We start from the raw sequence: 23,953 nt of genomic DNA, 5'->3' as shown, positions 1-23,953 counted from the left end.
TTTACCCCAAAAATATTTGTACCTCAAATGGGCTAAAAACACCCCCATGCTGTTTATTTTTATTTTTTTAGGAAACAAAAAAGTTCGAGCCCACAGGAGGTCGGTTTATATGGCAGTTGGGCTGACCCCCTGACAATTTCATTTTTTCCCCCTAATTTTAGTTTTCATTTCTCCCGGGGGCACAATTGCATCCACAGAAGAAAAAAAAGGTGTGTTGCTTTTACAAATTTGTGCCGCCAGAGTGAGGGGGCCTCTACCACGAGGGCTGCCCTCCCCCCCCCTCCCTCCCCCCCAATAAGGTGGCCTAAGGCTTTTCCTGGCTGTGGATTGCAGTGGTCACATCCAGGAAAACATGTCAAGAAGCCATTGTTGGATGCTCCCCTTTCCAACAATTCCTCCCTAACACCTGGGGAGAGATTGTGGCCCCAAAACCCCAGCGGGCAGGTATAGCGAGAACTCACCTGTTATCTTCTACCCTGCAAGTGGGAATCTATGGCATCAGCGTGCTGTCACAGATGAACGGGAGGGGGGCAGGGGCTGATGCGGAAGTGATTCCGTGTCACCCTCACCCTTTTGTAAAAAAGAAGAATCCTCCAGTGCGAGCACTGCAGGTTCCTTTGTAACTCTTCTCAGTGGCGGCCACTGGCCAACAGACACACTGGGGAAGAAGTGAGGCCTACAGCCACACTTATAGTGTTAACATGACCTTTCTGACTTTATTTACTTTAATTATCAGTCAGGGGTCATTAACACAGCTGTAGGACACAAGTGCTTTCTTATAATTACTGTTTTAAATATGTACTCCTACTTTCGAACTTACAAATTGATGCCACCATGTTAGGAGGGGCAGGGGCCTGGAGGGGCAGGGCCTCAATCCAAGAGCTACCTAAGAGGCACTCTGCCCCTCACCAATCCCCTTCCACCGCGCCTCTCCCAGAAAAAACAAAACAAAGGGTCATTGAGGCTGGTGCCGATGTCCTGGGGTGTTTTCACACCTCTTAATGGACATTGGCTGCTTACAACCTCTGAAAAGGAGCTGAAAATCAACTGTATAGAGTGGTTTTCAGCTCGATTTTCCTGCCACAGTCTGATTTCGGCTCCTCGCCGGATGATGTGTTCAGGGAACCAAAATCATGTGATACACGGTGGCACCGTGTGAGTTGGTAAGTATGTGTACTGATAAGGGGAAAAATAACAGCTTTAGGTGATTTGTAGTTGTTTTGGTAGTGGCTGGGAGATTGAAATACTGATCATGCCAGTAAAAATAAACGGGCAGGTGGCAACCCTAACCACAGCCGAATATTGTGTTAATGGTTGAGGTAGACATAAGTTATTTTAATAATTAAAAAGATATTTTGAATAAAGGACATATATCGCTTTACAAAAGGTATTTAGTGATACTGCACATAGGCGGAAATACTCAGTTTTCCTAAATTCAGAAAATACTGCCATGATGGAGACCTAGGATTATAAGTAAGTTACTTTTTCTTGTATGTCTATTACTGTCCTGGGCTGCCATACATTGATTAGCCCACTATTTCTTTTCTGCCATTGCACTCTTTTAAATTCATTTGTGATTATATTAATGTATGTCATATACATGAATTCAGGTAAACATCTTCTCTGGAAGAGAAGAAACTGTGCCTTGGGATCTAGTTATTTACCAACCATAACCACCAAGAACCTCTAACTCTGCATTGCAAGAGGACACAAGGCACATAGCAGAAGAAATGTGTTGAAAGATTCAGCACCATCCTTCAGCTATGAGCCACAACCCCAAGCCCAGCTAATAGAAAAAAAACTGCTGCAAACAGGTCCACAGCCGAAAGATGCAGAACTTCAATTCTCCAGTATTGAATCTTTCATAGATTCACATGCTTGAATCTTACCCGTCTCCAGGTGGGAGTCTCACAGTACCTTAAATAGCAGTACATAAAGTAGTTCATAGAAACCAATGCACAAGCAATTTGTCAGGAATCCCCTCCCGCACATGGATTCCCTCCCACGATGCCACTTCCGTGAACCTGGTGCGCTTGGAGGAGAGCGGACTACAACTCCCAGAATGCCCTCCGGCAACAATTGCCTCATGGAACTCAAGAGTTCTGGTTACATAACACCAAGGGTAACGCCTAGTTTTCATGTTATGCAACTCAAGAGTTCTGGTTGCATAACACCAAGGGTAACGCCTAGTTTGCATGTTATGCAACTCAAGAGTTCTGGTTACATAACACCAAGGGTAACGCCTAGTTTTCATGTTATACAACGCCAAGAGTACAACTTAAGGAGAAGATCACTGGGACTCGGCGTCGGATATTCTGATCTTTGCCGGAGTACCTGGTTGAGGTACACGGACCCGTTGGAGAGTGGAGCGGCGGAAGGAACATTCTAAGGAGCGGAGGAGAGGTGCTGGCGTGTGCTTCCTGCCCGTGTCCTGTTCCGTTCTGAGAGCCGTATTCAACGTCATTGGGCACAAGTACCGTTGGTAGAGCCGAAGCTCCCAACGGCCTGACAATTTGGAGAAATCGAGGTTGGTGCGGGCCGAAGCTCCCAACCCTCGTTACTTGGGTGAACACACGCTTAGAGCTAAGACGCTATCCAGGAGGTGTTTCCGCGAATTAGCCATCGACACTCGTAGGAGAACTGGGATAGGTAGAGCGGCTGCTCCCATCCATTCTCTGCACCACCTTGGGTATCATCACTTAAACCCGGATACAAGAGACGCACACTAGGAGGTGTTCCCAGCGTCTTTGTGTTGTGGCAGTACTCTGGGGGAAACTGGTAGAGCGGCTGTTCCCAGGTGGTAGAGAGCCCGGCCGGGTGACTCCCACGTGCCCCCCGTATATTCCACAACCTTGGAACTACCCTTCACAGCGGTCGAGTGGCATTGTCGGCCACTGCTTAGCACTGTGCCCTCCGTTGGAGCATACCGGGACCGGTGTGCATGCGGAGGACGGTTAGAAGAGCTGTGAATGGGTATCGTACTTTAACTGGTGATTCCAGTACCGGTATTCTTTGTTGTCTGTAGTTGTTTATCTGTTTATTAAATCCTCCTTAACATCCCTTTCTCTGGTCCGTTGTCTGTTTGTCCCAACCCCGAGAAAGCCAGGACGTTACATAATATCCGACCTCTTCCATAACTATCTCCTGGCTGGGCGAACGACATGGCCACGATTGAGGATGTGTTGGCCGTCTTAGCCGCGATGCAAATCGAGCTCACCGCTTCCAGAAAGGAAACAGCAGACGTTAAGGCTAGACTGGACGCTCTGCAGAACGATCCGCTACAGGCGGATGCCTCTCACACGGCCACGGCTCCTGCGGTTGTGGTAGAGATGCCCGTAGCCATTCCTTTGGCGACACCAGAGAGGTACAGCGGAGACCCCAACACAGTGCAGGTATTCCTCACTCAAGTAGCACTGCATCTGTCCTGCAAACCAAAGGCCTTTCCGACCAGCCAAGCCAGAGTGGCCTTTCTGATCTCGTATCTTGCTGGGAACGCGGCGCAATGGGCAGTCCCACTGGTGAGCAGGGACGACCCTATCCTATGTGATTGGGGAGCCTTCCGCGAGGAATTCTTGAAGGTGTTTGATCGAAGGGCGGACTCGTATACTGCCGATCGAGAGATGTTGGAGCTGAGGCAAGGCAACAATGATCTGGTGCAGTACCTTAATGCTTTTCGACGGTTAGTGGCCGAAACCAAGTGGCCCATAGCCAAACAAACCGCGCTGTTTCACCAGGGCTTGAGCGAAGAGCTCAAAGATGTGGTAGCACAAATCGACCCCCAACCCAAGACATGTGAGGGCTTGATCAACCTGGTGCTACGGCTGGACCATAGATTGAACGAAAGAAAGGGCGATCACAAGAGGAAAGGGAAAGCGCTGCCATCGTATGTTTCGATGGGTGGCCCTGAGACCAACTCCTCCACCAGGACAGAACCCATGGACATAGGAGCTATAAGGGCGAGCCTTACAGCCACTGAAAAAGAATCACGCCGCAAGCAAGGCCTTTGCCTTTACTGCGGAAAAAAGGGGCACTATGTACGCGAGTGTCCAGCCAAGCCAAAGACCTCACGATACCGAGCGAACAAAACGGTGACAGCAGTGGTGGACGCACCGGCGGAAAACTGAGGGACTCCGGGTCTAGGGAAGGGGCATCTTGGAGTCACACCCACATCCCTTCCATGTTGAGCCCGAATCAAAAAGGGCGAAGACATTTGTTTATTACCTTACACGTAGGAGTGCAGGACCAGTGGATACCTGTGGTAGCCATGGTTGATTCAGGAGCCACGGGCATGTTCATGGACTACAATGAAGCACGGAGACTGGGTCTCACTCTCCTTCCCAAACAGATACCAGAGGAGGTGTATGCAGTGGATGGGAGAAGTCTGGTGACCGGACCTATCGGACAGCACACAGGAGAAGTACCGGTGAGGTTCGGAAAACTGCATAACGAACGTATCGATTTTAGCATAATCAGAGCCCCGCAGTACGGGGTCATATTGGGTCTACCCTGGCTCCAAAAACATAACCCAACGGTGGATTGGCCTACGCATCACATTGAGATGACTTCCCCGTTTTGTGAACAATGGTGCGGCATGCGGCAGGACCCCCACGTAGGTGAGGTAGGCGAAGGGCACACGGTCGCCACGGCAGCAGAAAAGGCCGTAAAGCTGCCCAGAGTGTATCACAGTTTCGGGGACGTCTTCGATGAAATCCGAGCGGAGGTGCTCCCTCCACATAGACCGTTCGACTGCCAAATCGACCTGTTTCCGGGGGCTAGCGTTCCAAGCGGCAGACTGTATGCGCTCACAGAACCCGAAAATGTACATCTACGGGGATATTTGGATAAGTTACTAGGGCTGGGGTTCATCAGGCCGTCGAAATCCCCTGCCGCATCGCCTCTCTTTTTCATCCCGAAAGCAAATGGCGAATTGAGGGCCTGCGTGGACTTTAGGGCCTTGAACGCGATAACCATAAAAAACCGGTACCCCTTGCCTCTCATTGGCGTTCTCCTGGAACAGGTAAAAAAGGCCCAAATATACACAAAGCTTGATCTCAAGGGGGCATACCATCTAGTGCGCATGAGGGACGGTGACGAATGGAAAACCGCCTTTAAGACCAGGTTCGGGCTCTTTGAGTACCTCGTCATGCCGTTCGGACTATGCAATGCCCCTGCCGCCTTCCAATACTTCCTCAATGAGGTGTTCCGGGAGGTATTGGATATCTACGTGGTCGTTTATATAGACGACATACTCATCTACTCCAACTCAGTGGAAGAACACGTACAGCACGTATCCGCGGTTCTCAAAAAACTGAGGGAAAACATGCTATACTGCAAACTCAGCAAATGTGACTTCCACGTCACATCAGTGGAATTCCTTGGGGTGATGCTGAGCCCCAACGGACAGGAGATGGCGGAACGCAAGATCAGAGCGGTGGAGGAGTGGCCGGTGCCCCGAGGAGTAAAGGAAGTCCAGAGCTTCATAGGCTTCGCCAACTTTTATAGGCGTTTTATTGAGGGGTTTTCTGGCTTGGTTGCCCCGATCACGCAACTACTAAGGAAGTCTCAGGAGTTCGTGTGGGGACCAGAAGCACAAAAAGCATTTGTGGCCCTCAAGAAGGCCTTCAGCACCGCCCCGGTGCTAGCTCACTCGAATCTGGAATTACCCTATGTGGTAGAAGCGGACGCCTCTGATGTGGCGCTGGGTGCCATTCTATCTCAGAGGAATGAGGTGTCGGGTTTGCTCCATCCTGTGGCGTACATGTCTCGTAAATTGAACGACGCGGAACGCAATTACCATATTGCGGAGAAGGAACTACTCGCAATAAAGGACGCATTTGCTGAGTGGAGGCATTTGTTAATGGGGGCCAGACACGTGGTTACAGTGTATACGGACCACAGAAACCTCCAGTTTCTGACGGCGGCGCGGCATTTATCTCCCCGTCAAATGAGGTGGATGATCTTTTTCTCCGGTTTCAATTTCCACATCACATACCGACCCGGTACGGAGAACAGGAAAGCGGACGCGCTTTCGAGGCAATCGAATGCCAGGGATCCGCAGCCGGTTGCCGAACATTCCATCATCCCTCCAGGAGTTGTGATAGGGGTGATTCAACCACAGACGTTCCTCAGGGGGGTCCAGAAGGGGACCCATACCTTCATGTGGCGGAGGTGGCTTCACAGTCACAAGGAGTGGCAGATGAAGGACGGGATTCCGGTGAAAGGACGATGTATGTTGTTACCCACGCCTAGGCTTCGAAAACAGGCCTTCACCTGGTGCCACGTGTCTCCCTGTGCCGGCCATCTGGGTGTCGAAAAGACGGTAGCGAGCCTAGGACGGCAGTTCTGGTGGCCTGCCATGAGAACAGACGTCCGGAATTGGTGTTCATCATGTACCGTTTGCGCATCCATGAAATCGGACCACAGAAGATCGCAAGGACTCCTCCAACCCCTTCCTACACCGACCAAACCCTGGGAAAACATATCCTTGGACTTCATTGTCGGGCTACCAAAGGATCAAGGAAAGACGGCCATACTGGTGGTGGTGGACTCTCTCACGAAGATGGGGCACTTCCTCGCTTGCAAACAGGTACCTTCGGCAGGAGAGCTGGCGTCGTTGTTATTGAAGAATGTAGTGAGACTACATGGCCTACCCAACGTGATCGTGTCGGACAGGGGGTCTCAGTTCACGTCGCACTTCTGGAAAACTTGGTGTTCGGCGTTACACGTCAAGTCTGCCATGTCCACGAGTTATCACCCGCAGACGGACGGCCAGACGGAGCGCCTGAACCAGTCGCTCAAACAATATCTGCATTGTTTTGTAGAGCAAGGGAAGGATGAGTGGGTGGACCTACTTTGGATCGCGGAAATCGCGTACAACAACGCCACACATTGTTCCACCAAGGCCTCCCCTTTTTATAGTAACTACGGCCATCATCCCCGGTTCTTGCCGTTTCTGCACCCGGTCAGGGAAGACAGATTGCCGACAACAGCCAAGAGGGTGGCCCGCATCAAGGAGGCCTTGATGAGTTCTCGAGTTGCCCTGGAGGGGGCTAAAGCCACGTATAAAGCCTTTTCTGATAGGAGGAGAAGGCCTGGACCGGTCTACAAACCTGGAGATTACGTCTGGGTCTCTACACGGCACATGAGATTCAAGAAAAGTAGCGTGTTCCATCCCCGCTTCATGGGCCCATATAGGATCCTTCGATGCATCAGCCCGGTGAACGTGAAAGTGTGCCTGCCCCAGTCCCTGCGGATCCATCCCGTGTTCCACGTTTCCCTCTTGAAACCCGCGAACGCGGTGAGGCCTCGTACGCCGGTGTCGGTGACTGTGGATTCGGAGGTGGAGTACGAGGTGGCTGGTATCTTGGATTCCAAGTGGCGCAGGGGCAAACTATGGTATCTGGTGGCATGGAAGGGGTATGGACCCGAGGAGCAGTCATGGGAACCTGCGGCGGGGGTTCACGCTCCTCGTCTGGTATCGTCGTTCCATCGTCGATATCCTTCCTGTGCTGGTCCTGATGGGGGGCGCTGATGGGAGGGGGATGTACTGTCAGGAATCCCCTCCCGCACATGGATTCCCTCCCACGATGCCACTTCCGTGAACCTGGTGCGCTTGGAGGAGAGCGGACTACAACTCCCAGAATGCCCTCATGCAACAATTGCCTCATGGAACTCAAGAGTTCTGGTTACATAACACCAAGGGTAACGCCTAGTTTTCATGTTATGCAACTCAAGAGTTCTGGTTGCATAACACCAAGGGTAACGCCTAGTTTGCATGTTATGCAACTCAAGAGTTCTGGTTACATAACACCAAGGGTAACGCCTAGTTTTCATGTTATACAACGCCGAGAGTACTACTTAAGGAGAAGATCACTGGGACTCGGCGTCGGATATTCTGATCTTTGCCGGAGTACCTGGTTGAGGTACACGGACCCGTTGGAGAGTGGAGCGGCGGAAGGAACATTCTAAGGAGCGGAGGAGAGGTGCTGGCGTGTGCTTCCTGCCCGTGTCCTGTCCCGTTCTGAGAGCCGTATTCAACGTCATTGGGCACAAGTACCGTTGGTAGAGCCGAAGCTCCCAACGGCCTGACAATTTGGAGAAATCGAGGTTGGTGCGAGCCGAAGCTCCCAACCCTCGTTACTTGGGTGAACACACGCTTAGAGCTAAGACGCTATCCAGGAGGTGTTTCCGCGTCTTAGCCATCGACACTCGTAGGAGAACTGGGATAGGTAGAGCGGCTGCTCCCATCCATTCTCTGCACCACCTTGGGTATCATCACTTAAACCCGGATACAAGAGACGCACACTAGGAGGTGTTCCCAGCGTCTTTGTGTTGTGGCAGTACTCTGGGGGAAACTGGTAGAGCGGCTGTTCCCAGGTGGTAGAGAGCCCGGCCGGGTGACTCCCACGTGCCCCCCGTATATTCCACAACCTTGGAACTACCCTTCACAGCGGTCGAGTGGCATTGTCGGCCACTGCTTAGCACTGTGCCCTCCGTTGGAGCATACCGGGACCGGTGTGCATGCGGAGGACGGTTAGAAGAGCTGTGAATGGGTATCGTACTTTAACTGGTGATTCCAGTACCGGTATTCTTTGTTGTCTGTAGTTGTTTATCTGTTTATTAAATCCTCCTTAACCTCCCTTTCTCTGGTCCGTTGTCTGTTTGTCCCAACCCCGAGAAAGCCAGGACGTTACACAATTACATTTTGCTAACCCATTGTCCTCTTTATAAAGGCCCAAACTTCAGACAATGAGATGCCAGCCCTGAGACCACAAGCCCCAGCAGAGCCACCATACCGTAGATTTCTAACTGCATGTCCTGTGAGAAAGAGTCTCCCTGAGCTCTGCTAAGTACTTCATACTGGTGAAGCCTTGACCCTGACTGTTCCTAGTTCAGAATTCTCTGGAAGGAAAAGGTATTGTGGTAGGCTTCTTTTTGTGAGAAAATGTCTGAATGATCCAAGAAAAGATTGTTCAGACCTTGCAGGTCCTGTGGAAAGGCAAGGTTCTCTGAGGATCCTCATAAGGACTGCCTGTATTGCTCACATACCAACCATGTTCCATGTTCTAAGGGATCGTAAATATTGAAGAATCTTTTCTGCTAAAACCTTGAAGGGCAGAGAGGCAAGATTGTTGTTAAGGCTGCAAAAGAGAAAGTCCAGATCTGATTCTGGCTCTGATATTGAAGAGAGTCGCTCTACTCCTGAGCGTAAAAGAAAACATGAGGCTTCATCATGTAATTCCTGAAAAACTAGCCTCTTCTGAGCCTTCTACGAGTTCTACTCATAAGAAGTCTTCAACTTGTTCAGTGCCTCATACGCCTCATAAACCCTCATCAATAAAAAAGACCCTGTCGACGGCAGCCCTGTCAATGATGGCAGCAAAATCTATGACGCATCTCGTCAGTTCTGCGCTGACAGATTCAGCGACAACGGCGTTGTCGACAAGAGGTGTGATGACGTTGACTTCATCGACGGCATCGTCGAAGACCACACCAAGACCGACTTTGTTGAGGACCTCGTCCTGCATCCCATTTCTTCTGTGTCCTGAAGAAGGTGTGACCCACACGCTGGTTCGGTCACCGAAACGCGCGTCGTCGCTGGTGTCCTCTGGTCTTCATGTCTCCTTCAACACTACCAAGTCGTGGCCTCTTCTGAGGTTCATATGAAACCTTGGGAGAAAACTTTCTTTCACCCAATGGAAAAATAAAGTGAAAGGGTGAATGTATGATACCACATATGAACTATACAGCAAATTGTGGTTTACTCTGTGTACTAAACTTTTAAAGGTCTACCGGGGGAGACCAATGGTTTTCGATGCAGTGGACCACGTGTGAATTTTGTGTATGCTTGAATGAGTGTGTATGAATCTGGCTGAGAGTACGAGTTGGTTTTGTGTATGTGTATTGCGCCTGGGTCTCTTTGATTGTATTTGGTATATTGTGGAATATTTATTGAAGGTGTATTAATTGCACTTTTTGTACCTTGAGAACTGTTATAATAAATTTGCTATATTTGTTTTAATAATCATAGTCTTAGGTTATCAGCGTCTTTAGAATTTTGTTGCCCTCTGGGCCTCTAGCACACTCTACTTCCATTCCGGAGGTATGTGATAATTCTGTTTTAGTGCTTTATCCTTGATGTAAAGCCTTTCCTAAATTAAAACAATCCTTCTGAATGCTCTTGTTGCAGGAGATTCTGTTGATGATCAACAAAGGAGACTTTGACATCTCTAGGACACTTATTTTCACATCCCCATTCATGTCAAACATTGACGATTTCTTCGGTTCGAGGTGGCAAAGTACCACTATCAATTCAAAGTGCTACCTTTTGGTCTCCAATCAGCACCAAGGGTGTTCACAAAATGTCTGGCGCCAATAGCAGCCTTTTTGAAACAACAAGGACACCAAGTTTATCCATATCTGAATGACTGGCTAGTGAAAGGATCTACATACCACGCCGCAGAAAGCTCCACATGGGCCTGTTGGCAGCTCTTCAAAACGCTAGGTCTGCGTTTAAACACGGAAAAATCATCCCTCATGCCATCAAGATTGCTGGTGTTTCTGGCGTAGTACTGGATAACAAGAAACCGAAGGCTTACACTTCAAAAGAATGCATCCGGAAGATTGTGCACATAACAGCACAAATACAGGCAAAAACATCTTCATCAGTGAGAACGTACAAATCCTTGTGCATTCCGCTGATTCCACACTGCCGGCTGCACGAGGCCACTTCAAAAACAACTTGATATCCAGTGGATCCAAGCTCAGGGCTCATTTGAAGATCCCATCCCTACCAATCAAAAAATTCAAGAAGCCCTGTCATGGTGGAAGATAAAGGAAAATCTAGCTACCGGACTAGCCTTCGAGCCGCAAACTCCATGTTTTATAATGACTACAGACGCATCCCTACAAGGATGGGGGCACATCTTCAAGAACTGGAGATTCAGGGACACTGGAAAGCTCAGGAGGCACAGATGCACATCAACTAAGGTGGTGTTTTGAGGATTACAGGCGTTTCTTCCCTGAAATCCGAGACTCTCCCGTACTAGTGAGAACAGACAACACCACCACGATGTTCTATGTGCTCAAGCAGGGAGGAATGAGATCACAAGTCCTATCCTCTCAGGCAATCTGGCAGTGGCTCCTAAAGCACAACATCGCTTTCCAAGTGGAACATGTTCCTGGATTTCAAAACACGTGAGCAGACTCTTTGGGCAGGTGCTCAAGCCAATCTCACGAATGGGAAATGAATCGACTGCAGATCGACAACATCTTCAAAAGATGGGGAACCCCAAGGTTGGATCTGTTTGCAACTCAGGACAACTGAGAATGCGAGAGGTTTGCAAGTACATTCCTCAGAGAAAGGATCGTGGGGGCATGTTCTTCAGCTGTGCTGGACAGGAATGTTCGCTTTTGCATTCCCACCATTCCTCCTCATTCCGAGGGTACTTCGCAAGATGAAGTCAGAACCATGTCATCTCATCCTTATAGCTCCGGTGTGGCCAAGACAGATTTGGTTCTCAGAACTGTTGATGTCGGTGTCCCCTCACATCCGTTTCCTGCTTATTCACGATCTAATACCCATGAACAAAGGGCATGTACTACACCCGCAGATGGGCTCTCTGAATTTATCCGCTTGGAGCCTCATCACCAAGAATTCGAATCCTTGAACATTCCTCAAGATTGTAGAGACATCCTGAGTCACTCAAGAGTGATGGCCATTAATAAAACTTATGCGGCTAAATGGAAGAGATTCTGTCATTAGTGCATAGACAACTCTGTACATCCATTTCAATCTACTCCGGATAAGATATTACCATAATTACTCCAGTTAGCAAGGGTGAGACTGGCCCATTCCTCTATAAAAGTGCATTTGGCGGCAATCTCGAGATATCGGAGGAAACCCTGTAAAATATCGCTTTGGTCTTCCAGGGTCATAAAAGAATTCATGAATGGGCTCTTCAGGGTGTTCCTGCAGATAAAACGTCCAGCAGTTTCCTGCCAATTACACACGGTCCTTGATCAACTGATGAGATCGCCGTTCGACCCTATTCACAAGGCGGATATCAAGTTTGTATCCTGGAAGACAGCACTCTTGCTGGCATTGATGTCAGCGAGGAGACTAAGCAAAATCCAAGCGTTATCAGTCTTAGAACCCTTTACTCAATTCAAGGACAAGGTGATGTTGGGAACAAACCCAAAATTAATTCAGAAAATCCCAAGTTCTTTCCATCTCAATGAGCCTAATATATTGCCAGCATACTTTCAGGAGCCATCATTTCAGAGGAAAGGTCACTTCATACGCTGGATGTCAGGCGCTCCTTAAGATTTTATATTGGAAGAACGAAAACGTTTAGAAAATCAGATCAGTTACTAATCTCCTTCACTCCACCCAGGAAAAGATACACTTTGTCAAGAAGCAGCATATCCCATTGGATATCATCAGCTATTGCTTTTTGTCAGGATAAGGCTGGAAAACCGCTGTTGTCAAAGGTGACAGCTCATTTAACAAGGAAGGGCTACCTCCACGGCGTTATTCATGGGATTGTCGCTCCCAGACATCTGTAGAGTGGCGACCAGGTCTAATGCCCATACCTTTACCAAGCACTATTGTTTGGATACAACATGGAAAGGAGATTCGGCGGTTGAGCAAGCAGTTTTACTTCAGCTGTTTCATTGAGGTACATCTTATTTCACAATACTTACATTTATTGTTATATTTATGTAAGGTTTCTATATGAGTATTAACAGTTTGCAATACATTTCGCTCCTTGTTTCCAATGTAGTATGCATAGTCTATTTCTATATACATTTTTTTTTTTTTAAAAGAACCTATTTTTTCAAGGGAAAAGGTGTCCATGCCTTCAAGCGCTTTCCTATTAGGATACTGTATTGCTTAGTATTCTGATTCAAGCATGTGAATCTATTAAAGATTCAATACTGGAGAAAAAACAAGTTACTTACCGGTACACTGTGGTTCTGCAGTATTGAAATCTTTCATAGATTCACATGCGGCCTTTCCAACTCCCCGTTTTCGGCTGGCCACTTATACCTCATTACGCTTAAGAGTTGATTCACACTTGTGTTCGAAATCTGAGGTATGGTGGCTCTGCAAGGGCTTGTAGTCTCAGTGCTGCCACCTCATTGGCTGAAATTTGGACCTTTATAAAGAAGGTTAGCAAAACGTAATTGCTTCTGCCTTGGTTTCTATGTACTACTTTATGTACTGCTATTTAACGTACCCTGAGACTCCCACCATCACGATGGGGAAGATTCAAGCATGTGAATCTATGAAAGATGTCAATACTGGAGAACTACAGTGTACAGGAAAGTAACTTTTGTTTTATTTTCAGCTCAGCATGTTTTTTTATATGAAGTGTTCTTGCAAGAATAATCATTTGCATATTAATTCGTTTTTAAATAACACCATTATCGATTTTCTTTTATGGAAATTTGAGTTTGTTAGCCTTATGGAGCTGTTTTGTTTGAAAATAGTAGTTGAAAAATATGTTATGAGGAATTAGGTTACTTACAGTATTAAAGCATTTACAGTTTGTGTGTTGTTGAACATTTATCACAAAATGTATTCTTGTTTTCTAGTGCGTGGGAAATTGAATGCACAATTTCCATCAAATAAAAGAAAACCCATACAGCAGTCATCTAACCAGGGTCATAGGCAGAGATTGCCTCCGAAGCCTTCAAACGTCAGTACGAAAACGAGTTTGTCAGATAAACTTCTAAACATGACTGTCCTCAAAAATAAACTCCACGACTTGCAGGCTAAACTAGACGATTTACAAAAAGAAAATCAGTTGCTGCAAAAATTGCAAATTAGGCAGGAAAAAGCCCTGAATAAGTTTGAAGATACTAAAAATAAAATCGCTGATCTAATTTCTCGGCACAACAACGAGGTGCGAAAATTAAAAGAATATCTTCAGGGGTGTAAGGAGCAAGGACCCACCGTTGTGAGAAGAGTAAAAGCATCTAATTTCTACGAAGCGGACAGTTCCTTGACGAAAGTGAACACGCATTCTGTAGTGAAGCACCAAGCTGAACGGAAAGTGTTCGAACAGCAACTTGTATTTGCAGAGAAAACGCTGAACGTTCGAGACAGGAAAGCAAAGGTTATTGTTATCTTAATGCTTTCAATTCTAAATGACAACACTTTAGTACTGTAACGTTTTGGCACTCATGTCACTTTATAAACAATTGTATAGTTTAAGCAAGGTCAGTGGCCTACATAGGCCTATTAACAGTGTAACCGAATATTTCCCTTCCCCGGAATTACTGTTGTAGGATATCCTGGAATTTCAGAAATGGTGGGGTTAATGATGTGGTTTACTAGTTTTTGCGTAGTAACATGCCGTAATCGGGCTTGCCGTGCTGATGTTTTCCGCCAGTGTTTTACCCAAAGACTTCGCCTGCTTGTAGCAGGCTGTATTTCCATATAAAAACAAGCATTCACAAAGGCAAATGGTTTTGGCAATGCGAGAGTTATTGGTGTTGTTAATATCTTTTAGCCATGTTGTATAGCAGCACACCTGCTGTTCAGTATAGCTGAAAGTCTTTGAAAAAAGCGCTATGACGTGGCCAGGTCTGGGCGTGTCATAGCGCATTTTTGTCTGGCTTTAGGGGTGAGACAAGCAAGGCAGCACAGGGTGGGGCAAGCAACACAGCACGGCAGGGGGTGGACCGCAGGAGGGAAGAAGGTAGATAAAGGCATTTAGTATTTGCTAAAACGTTCCCCGCACTTTGCATACATTTTACCAGCTTTGTGGTTAGCTGCGTCACATTACACCAACTATAGTTCTTGGCCTCTGTAGTTAAGCAACACCACACACTCTTCCGAAATTGTATCCCATGTTTTGTGGACGGCTTAGGTGATAGCCTGCCTCAGCTTCTTCACAAAAGATTGTCCATGTAGATACAAGGGTGAATGTCTTGCGACAGAGTAGCAGCCCGTTCTGCCTTTGGCAAGTGATCTTACAATGGGCAGGCTTTGGAATCACCAAGCAAAGTAGAAAACATGAACCAGGGCGGGGGGGGGGAGAGATGAAATAGGGACCAGGTGGGTGGGAGAGGAGAATTGTATGGGGCAGAGGGGGGTGAAGGAGAAAAGTGTATATATATGAGTGTCGAAACACGTCATGGCTGTTGTGGTCTTAGCAAGAGCAGAATAAAGCTTGAAACTGCATCAGTTGGGTCCGTGCTTCACTTTCTTGACGAAATTGGCGAGGCATAGGTGGAGTGCGATGCATATATATCTAGCTATCTATTACCTACTGGCGGTCGCCAGTAGGTAGTTATAGTTAGGACCTATTTTCCATAGGAAATCCGCAACATTCTATTTGAAATAACTTTGGCGCCCGTTGACGAATCTTCGCGAAATTTTCAAAACTTTTGGCCAGCTCAGGTCCGCTCCTATCCTGAAAGTCTCGAGATGATTCATGTAGCGGGGGCTGAGAAAAAAGGGGGGTCCCAAAACGTGTTTTCCCCATGCAATTTCCCAAAGGACCTTCAGCCGCAGCTAGAGCCCGAACTGCTGAACGGAATTACACCAAATGTGGCAGAAAGGTTCAGAGTCGGGCCTTTTGCTTAAATGGTGTAAATCCGTTCAGTAGTTCCTGAGAAATCACATATATATCTGGGCGGAGCCTAACCACACATCTCATCGTGAGATCTGATTGGCTGTCAGCACTTCATCCAAGAAGTGTTGGCAGCCATCTTGGGACCAGTATACATGATAGCACCTCATTAAAAAGCATTGCAGTTAATAGAAGGTTTTAAGACTTTAGTTACATTATAAATGATTTGTTGAGGGTACCATACTCATTTTAGGAATTGTGGTATGTTCTAAGGTGATTTTACCATGTGAAAAAGCCTTCTGCTGGGATATCATGAATCATGTTTGAGAGAAAACTATTTTCTCATGCTTTTCCCACAGAGGTTTGGAAGGTGATCTATAAGCTAAACTGAGAGCATATTTTCTGTAAATTCACATTATCTTTCTCAGTCATGTGAGAATGAAGTCTGACATTCTCAGTAAAACATGTACATCTGTTGGACTTGGCCCTTCTGGCAAGTTCACCCCTAAAACTTTTTGCATTTATCCTAACCTTTTCCATAGGTTACTTTAAGTTTTGCGGGGTTCATGATGTAAGCCTGCGCGCCCTTTTTTTGAAATAGCTCCACCAATTGTCGCAATTGCCAGCGAATATCCATAGTGTATTTGGAATAGTCAGGCACCGTAAAGAAGGTAAATCCTTGCGCCATAGATTTGCTGTTTGAGCGAGTTTGCAAGTAAACATCTTCTCTAGCCCGAAAGCTGTTGAAAGCTACAAGAATCGGCCTCGGTCTTGATCTTGTATTTTGCCCAGAACGAGGCTGAATATTAAAAGGGAATCTATGAGCCCTTTCAATTTCTCGATCCCAATCCCATTTATTTAGGCTAGGAAACGCTTTCTGAAAAAGATCTACTACGAATTTTCGTGGATCTTGTCCTTCGTCGCCTTCAGAAATCTGCATTACCCTTAAATTATTGCGCCGAGATCGATTTTTCATGTCAGCCATTCGCCAAAGCACATCATCTCTATTGCTACTCAAGATCTCAGTAGCCGTTTTTTGTTTAGACAGTTCATCCTCGATGTTGGATATTCGCGTTTCGACTTCCGTGAATCGTTCTCCAAAGTCTGATTGTGCTTTGACCAGCCTTCTGATCGAACCTTGTAGCTTCCGACAAGAGTTTTGAATTTTCTGACTATCTAATGCAGTTTTATCCATGTGACTCAAGATGGTTTGATATATCGTGGTGAGAGTAATGTCCGCCGCTTGACCATCTTGAGGATCAATGGTGCCCTCAGCCAAAGATGCATCACGACCTCTAACAGTGGTGGGGGTATCCTCCTCCCCAAGCTCACCGCTAACATTCGCCTCGTCTTCTAAGGAGTCAGCTTCCCCCTCAATTGACATCTGTCTCGTGTATTGCGTAACCAAATCCTCACAAGAGGAAGCAGAGTTCTCTGAGACAGAGTAGAAATCACCGGATTCAAACTCTGGCGGTATGACCCTAACAGGCTCTTCGGGAGTTAGACTTTCATTCATAGTTAAAACATCAAAGGATAATAAACAGCTGAGTTCTTTTTCTTTTAATTCATTATGAGTCGCCGTCTTTAAAACATTATCGTCTCCTACATCCTTTAATACGTCGTTCTCAACAAGGCCATCGGACCGGGATATAGAAGGGGTGCTGTCTGTTTGAAGCTCGTTATTCGACATCACTTGGCGTTTTTGCTCAGTATTAGAAAACAATGTCATTATGGTTTGTTTAACTTTTCCTGCCGGTGGGTGTATATCGGTATCCCTCTCACCTTTTTTTGTTGCAGGGAGAGAAGTCTTTGCATCTTGAACACGGGGCTTCCGAGGTTGTTTTGGGGCCATGTCAACTTTCTTCGACCGCTCCGACTCTGTGCTGATAGAGTATTCACCGCGAAGCCAAGCCGGAACACCTGTGCTGGTCACCGCCCACCACGCTCTTCGCAGCCTCCACAGCGCAGCTACAGCGGCTACCGCCTCCCGCATCAACACTGAAGTTAATATCAGCGTTTAGCGTTTTAGCGGACTCTCAGCATCCCCGTGTATCCCGATTCGAAATTCGGAAAGTGAGACAAAGCAGCGGGTTTTTTTGAAAGGGACACTTTTTTTTTTTCTTATGGCAAAGGATGATACACTCTCAAAATCCACAGGTAGCACGCAGCATGTTTGAAGAGCTCCGGGACAGGGGAGGGTCAGCTCACACACCCGGCACGAAAGCTCGCGCAGGTGCCATCGAGCCTTATCCTAACCTTTTCCTATGTTGTATTAGTGGTTTTAGGCCTCTAGGTGCTTTTACACTGTGTCCCAGTGGAAAGTGCGTGCGCTCTGTGTATGTTTTAGTGAGACTGACCTGCCCTCCCATAGGAATGCATGGGGGATCTGAGTGACCGTGTTAAGTCCTGATGTGAGAGGAGTGCAGGGTCGAGTTTGGTATGTGCGAACTCGTGAGATTGAATGCTGCACAATGATGTGTGCGGCGTTACTGTGTCTAGTGTAGAAGTGCCACTTCTAGAAGCAGGCATGTCTGTGTAATAAATGTGAAGTGACTGTCTGGCTTGTGATTGGCTGGTGTTACTGGCTCCAGGAGTCAGGATGGGTCTGCCCCGGTGGTGAATGGAGAGATCTGCATGTTGATGGCAGGGAGGAGTACACCTGGGACCTGAATAGGGCTGGGCTTTCCCTCCACAATGCTGGCTCCACCCCCTGTGGTGCGTCTGATGTCCCTGGCCTGTCCTGTGAATAGGGAGAGGGGCTGAGCAAAACAAAGTGCTCAGGAACCAGTTGCATCTGGTTCGCCCCTTCCCTGCACCTTTGGAGACAAAGGATTGTGTGTATAAAAGAGGGGCGGTGACCCCATGAAAATATTCTGCTTTGGGTCCTGACTGAGGGGGGCTTGCTGCTGGTGGGGCCCAAGAGGGACCGCCATGGGGGCTGCCTCCCTGCTGGAGGGCCCTGTGTGCTGGCCCCTGGGCCCTGCATTGCCCCTGGATGCTGGAGGACTTTCCTGGCTGAGACCTATTCTTTCTATCCAGGACATTCTGTTGCCCCTAGTGCCTGGGAAGCACTATCTTTCCCCCAAGAAGGAGGAACATGTGGGCCTTGGCAGCGCTGCGCTGCATGAGGAAGAAAAGGGAATCCCCAGTATAGGGATTCCCCCGCGATATTTGCCTTGCGGGTGCCCACCCCGCTTATTTTTGTTATGGTGTGCAGGTGCCCACCCTGCGTCTTCGCTGGCATTCCGTGTGGATTGGTGCGCGGGTGCCCACCCCGCGACTTCGCTTTATTTAGCGGGTGCCCACCCCGCGTTGTGTGCCTTAGCGGGAGCCCATCCCGCATTTCACTCATGGGAATCACCGCCACGGCCCGAGCCGCACATTGAATTCCTTCCGTGCCGCTGCTCAGCGCGACCCGGAAGGCAGGGACTCCGTGGGCGGGGCTTCCGGGAAGGGAAGCCCCGCGAGAAAACAGTCCAGAGAGGCGGCCGAAGCGGTAGTGAGCAGCGCGGGGCTCCCGTGAGGAAGGGAAGCCCCGCGTCGTGCTGACCTTCACCGCCACGGTGAGGAAGCCCCGGTCCCAGAAGAGGGACCGGGTGAAGAAGAGAGCCGGTGAGTGGGGCCCCTAGTCCGTCCTCCATTCTTTGTTGTGGTGCCTGGTAAAGGCACGGTACCCGCGATGCTGGCCCCCGTGAGGAATTTATGGCAAATGTGTCACACGTCTGAATGCCTTCTTGATGGAACCAAAGTAAACAAGCATTGAAAATGCAATATGTCTCGCCTCGTTTAAGTTAAAGCAATTCTGTTTGTAATTAGGTGGCTTTTTAGCTTTGCTTGTATTAGTGTTTTTCAAACTTTCATGTACATAACATGCATATGTATGTATATGTATATGTATGCATGCGTTTATATTTATATAGATATGTAGATTATATATATGTTTATATATGTATGTGTATATATATATATATATACACATACATATATATATATGCATATATATGTGCATATGTGTGCGTGTAGAGAGAGGTAGAGGTGTAGAGGTAGAGGTGTAGAGGTAGAGAGGTAGAGAGTAGTAGAGAGAGAGGTAGAGAGAGGTAGAGAGTAGAGAGCGAGTAATAGAGAGTAGTAGAGTGAGTAGTGGAGAGTGAGTATTAGAGCGTGAGTAGTAGAGAGTGAGTAGTAGAGAGTAGTAGATAGTGAGTAGTACAGTTAGTAGTAGAGATTAGTAGAGAGTGAGTGGTAGAGAGTAGTAGAGTGAGTAGCAGAGAGAGAGAGTATTAGAGAGTAGTAGAGAGTGAGTAGTAGAGAGAGTAGTAGAGAGTAGTAATAGAGAGAGTGTAGTAGAGAGTGAGCAGTAGAGAGTGAGTAGTAGAGTGAGTAGTAGAGTAGTAGAGAGTGAGTAGTAGAGAGTAGTAGAGAGAGAGTAGTAGAGAGAGAGTAGTAGAGAGTAGTAGAGAGTGAGTAGTAGGAAGTGAGTAGTAGAGAGTAGTAGAGTAGTAGAGCGTTAGTAGTAGAGAGTGAGTAGTAGAGAGTAGTGGAGTAGTAGAGAGTGAGTAGTAGAAAGTAGTAGAGAGTGAGTACTAGAGAGCGAGTAGTAGAGAGCAAGTAGTAGAGAGTGAGTAGTAGAGAGAGTAGTAGAGAGAGTAGTAGAGAGTGAGAAGTAGAGAGAGTAGTAGAGTAGTAGAGAGTGAGTAGTAGAGTGAGTAGTAGAGAGTAGTTGAGAGCGAGCAGTAGAGAGTGAGTAGTGGAGAGTAAGCAGTAGAGAGTAGTAGAGAGTGAGTAGTACAGAGTGAGTACTAGAGAGTAGTAGAGAGTAGTAGAGTGAGTAGTAAAGAGTGAGTAGTAGAGAGAGTAGTAGAGAGTGAGTAGTAGAGTAGTAAAGAGTGAGTGGTAGAGAGTAGGAGAGAGTAATGGAGTAGTAGAGAATAGTAGAGAGTGAGTAGTAGAGAGAGTAGTAGAGTAGTAGAGAGTGAGTAGTAGAGAGTGAGTAGTAGAGAGAGTAGTAGAGAGTAGTAGAGAGTGAGTAGTAGAGAGTAGTAGAGAGCGAGTAGTAGAGAGTGAGTAGTAGAGAGTGAGTAGTGGAGAGTGAGTAGTAGAGAGCGAGTAGTAGAGAGTGAGTAGTAGAGAGGAGTAGAGTGAGTAGTAGAGAGTGAGTAGTAGAGAGAGAGTAGTAGAGAGTAGTAGAGAGTGAATAGTAGAGTAGTAGAGAGTAGTAGAGTGAGTAGAAGAGAGTAGTAGAGAGTGAGTAGTAGAGAGTGAATAGTAGAGAGAGTAGTAGAGAGTAGTAGAGAGTAGTAGAGAGTGAGTAGTAGAGAGTGAGTGGTAGAGATAGAGAGTAGTAGAGTGAGTAGTAGAGAGTGAGTAGTAGTAGAGAGTGAGTAGTAGAGAGTAGTAGTAGAGAGTGAGTAGTAGAGAGTAGTAGCGAGTGAGTAGTAGAGAGTGAGTAGTAGAGAGTAAGTAGTAGAGAGAGGGTAGTAGAGAGTGAGTAGTAGAGTAGTCAGTCAGTGTCAGTCGATCAGTGTCAGTCAGTGTCAGTCAATCAGTGTCAGTCAGTCAGTGTCAACTAGAGCAGCTCTGCGACCTGGTTCTCTGGCTCTAAAGCAACTCTGCTGACCTGGTTCTCTCTCTCTAAAGCAGCTCTGCTGCCCTGGTTTCTCTGGCTCTACAGCAGGTCTGCTGACTTGGTTCTCTGGCTCTAGAGCAGCTCTGCTGACCTAGGTCTTAGGCTACAGAGCAGCTCTGTTGATCTGGTTCTCTGGCTCTACAACAGCTCTGCTGACCTGGTTCTCTGGCTCTAAAGCAGCTCTGCTGACCCGGTTCTATGGCTCTAAAGCAGTTCTGCTGACATGGTTCTCTGGCTCTAGAGCAGCTCTGCTATCCTGGTTCTCTCCCTCTAGAGCAGCTCTGCTGACCTGGTTCTCTCCCTCTAAAGCAGCTCTACTGACCTGGTTTCTCTGGCTCTACAGCAGCTCTGCTGACCTAATTCTCTGGCTCTAGAGCAGCTCTGCTGACCTGGTTGTTAGGCTCTAGAGCAGCTCTGCTGACCTGGTTCTCTGGCTCGTAAGCAGCTGTGCTGACCTGGTTCTATGGCTCTAAAGCAGCTCTGCTGACTTGGGTCTCTGGCTCTAGAGCAGCTCTGCTGACCTGGTTCTCTGGCTCTAAAGCAGCTCTGCTGACCTGGTTCTCTGGCTCTAAAGCAGCTCTGCTGGCCTGGTTCTTTGGCTCTAAAGCAGCTCTGCTGACCTGGTTCTCTCCCTCTAAAGCAGCTCTGCTGACCTGGTTCTCTCCCTCTAGAGCAGCTCTGCTGACCTGGTTCTCTCCCTCTAAAGCAGCTCTACTGACCTGGTTTCTCTGGCTCTACAGTAGCTCTGCTGACCTGGTTCTCTGGCTCTAGAGCAGCTCTGCTGACCTGGTTGTTAGGCTCAAGAGCAGCTCTGCTGACCTGGTTCTCTGGCTCTAAAGCAGCTGTGCTGACCTGGTTCTATGGCTCTAAAGCAGCTCTGCTGACTTGGTTCTCTGGCTCTAGAGCAGCTCTGCTGACCTGGTTCTCTGGCTCTAAAGCAGCTCTGCTGACCTGGTTCTCTGGCTCTAAAGCAGCTCTTCTGGCCTGGTTCTTTGGCTCTAAAGCAGCTCCGCTGACCTGCTTCTCTCCCTCTAAAGCAGCTCTGCTGACCTGGTTTCTCTGGCTCTACAGCAGCTCTCCTGACCTGGTTCTCTGGCTCTAGAGCATCTCGCTGACCTAGTTCTTAGGCTCTAGAGCAGCTCTGCTGACCTGGTTCTCTGGCACTACAGCAGCTCTGCTGACCTGGTTTTCTGCACTCACGATGCACGCACCCGACTTCGCGAAAATATATTTAAAAATAATATAAGTTTATTATAAGTACAAATATATTATTTTTATGAATATCTTACATAATCTCTTGCCGTAATATGTATATTAAAGACACATACATATCATTTTGGAACGCCCTAGCACGTATATGACGTCAAGCGGGACCCGCAACCGTGCAAACATCTCGTACCGTAATGCGCATGTGTCACGAATGCGCGGGAGCAGGAGTCGCGGACTGGTCGCATACCAATCGCGCACATCACGTGATATTAAATGTATATGATGTAACTGAAAAACACGCAGCCGTCGCACACCATATGCGGATCCTTCATGACTTTTCTAAAATGGCGGCTAGAATTCGCGCACCCACCGTGATGTGTACGCTTTGAGTGCGCGACTCCGAAAAAAATGAGAATTTTTAAAAAAAAAGAAAATAATATAAATATATTAAAATGAAAAAGAAAACAAGAAAATTAATCAATATTTCAGTTTTAATTAAAAAAAAAAACACATTTATGCAATTTTCAGAAAAATATAAAATATTTATAAATAAATAGTTAAAAAACAGTAGAAAATCAGTACAAAAAATAGGTATAACTACTATCACACTTAAAAATTAGCATTTTAAAAAGCTTTGAAATTCACTGAAAAAACCATAGGTTTCAGAGATGTTATAATTAGAAATTAGCATTTAAAAAAACCTTAGAAATTCACTGAAAAAACCATAGGTTTCAGGGGTGTTATAGTTAGCTGGCCATTTCACTCGGGTCCCGGGTGCGAAAGCTCCTGCAGTGGTGAGCCGCAACATATGAAACCACACGGTTGCAGATTCTTTGTCAGCCAAAAAATGAGTGCACTCAGTGGTAGAAGCATTGAGGAAAGTGAGTGATTGACAATGCTACCTCCCTTTCTCCAGATCGGTGTATGCGAACTGCATTGGTGTTTACCATATGGAACTAGTGAAATGGAGGGATATGGGAATGCTGGACTAAAATGAATATACCCCGTGGCTCATCACTTTAAAATTAAACATGGTAATTACCTCAACTGTCTTAAATATTATGTAGTGGATGCTGTCCCCAATCTTCGCCGAGGGGGTAACAGAGTACGGCTGTTGAGACAGTTGGTGTCAAGTTTTATACTTGAGTTTGACTGCAAGGTACCAACAGGGCTGAAGAACACAGAGGATCTTCACAATTTTCTGTGAAACTACTATTGATCCAGCGGCGTACCAACAACAGACAATCTACTACGATATACTCACCTGGGCCCATAAACACACAATTTGAGTAAACCGCTGGACTGGTTTGTAAGTTTTTCCACAATGTTTAGGATTAGTCTAAAATACCTTTATTCACCTTTAACTAACCCTTCACAGATCAAAACGTTCTTTCCTCTGGTCGATGGACCATTAGTTGAACTAGTTGATGGTGATAATATCATAAAACTAACTTACTTTATACTTTAAAATATGATAAAATAAACCACAGACTCAGGGAAGTTTTAAATCTTTATCTAACTTAAATGCATGTGA

General features: G+C 47.0%; 1 protein-coding gene across 1 annotated transcript in view; it reads left to right on the top strand.

Moving 5' to 3' along the window:
• Positions 1-23,953, top strand: part of LOC146817393 (uncharacterized) — a 1,110,110-nt gene that overhangs the window by 88,133 nt on the left and 998,024 nt on the right. The window contains exon 2 of the mRNA XM_085609207.1: positions 13,600-14,123. Within this exon, the coding sequence (XP_085465333.1) occupies positions 13,600-14,123 (524 nt within the window). The remainder of the gene's footprint in view (positions 1-13,599; positions 14,124-23,953) is intronic.

The sequence above is a fragment of the Triturus cristatus genome, chromosome 6, assembly GCF_964204655.1.
Source record: "Triturus cristatus chromosome 6, aTriCri1.1, whole genome shotgun sequence".
Lineage (NCBI taxonomy): Eukaryota > Metazoa > Chordata > Amphibia > Caudata > Salamandridae > Triturus > Triturus cristatus.
The sequence above is the reverse complement of the archived record's forward strand: the minus strand, read 5'-3'. Positions and strand labels throughout refer to the sequence as shown.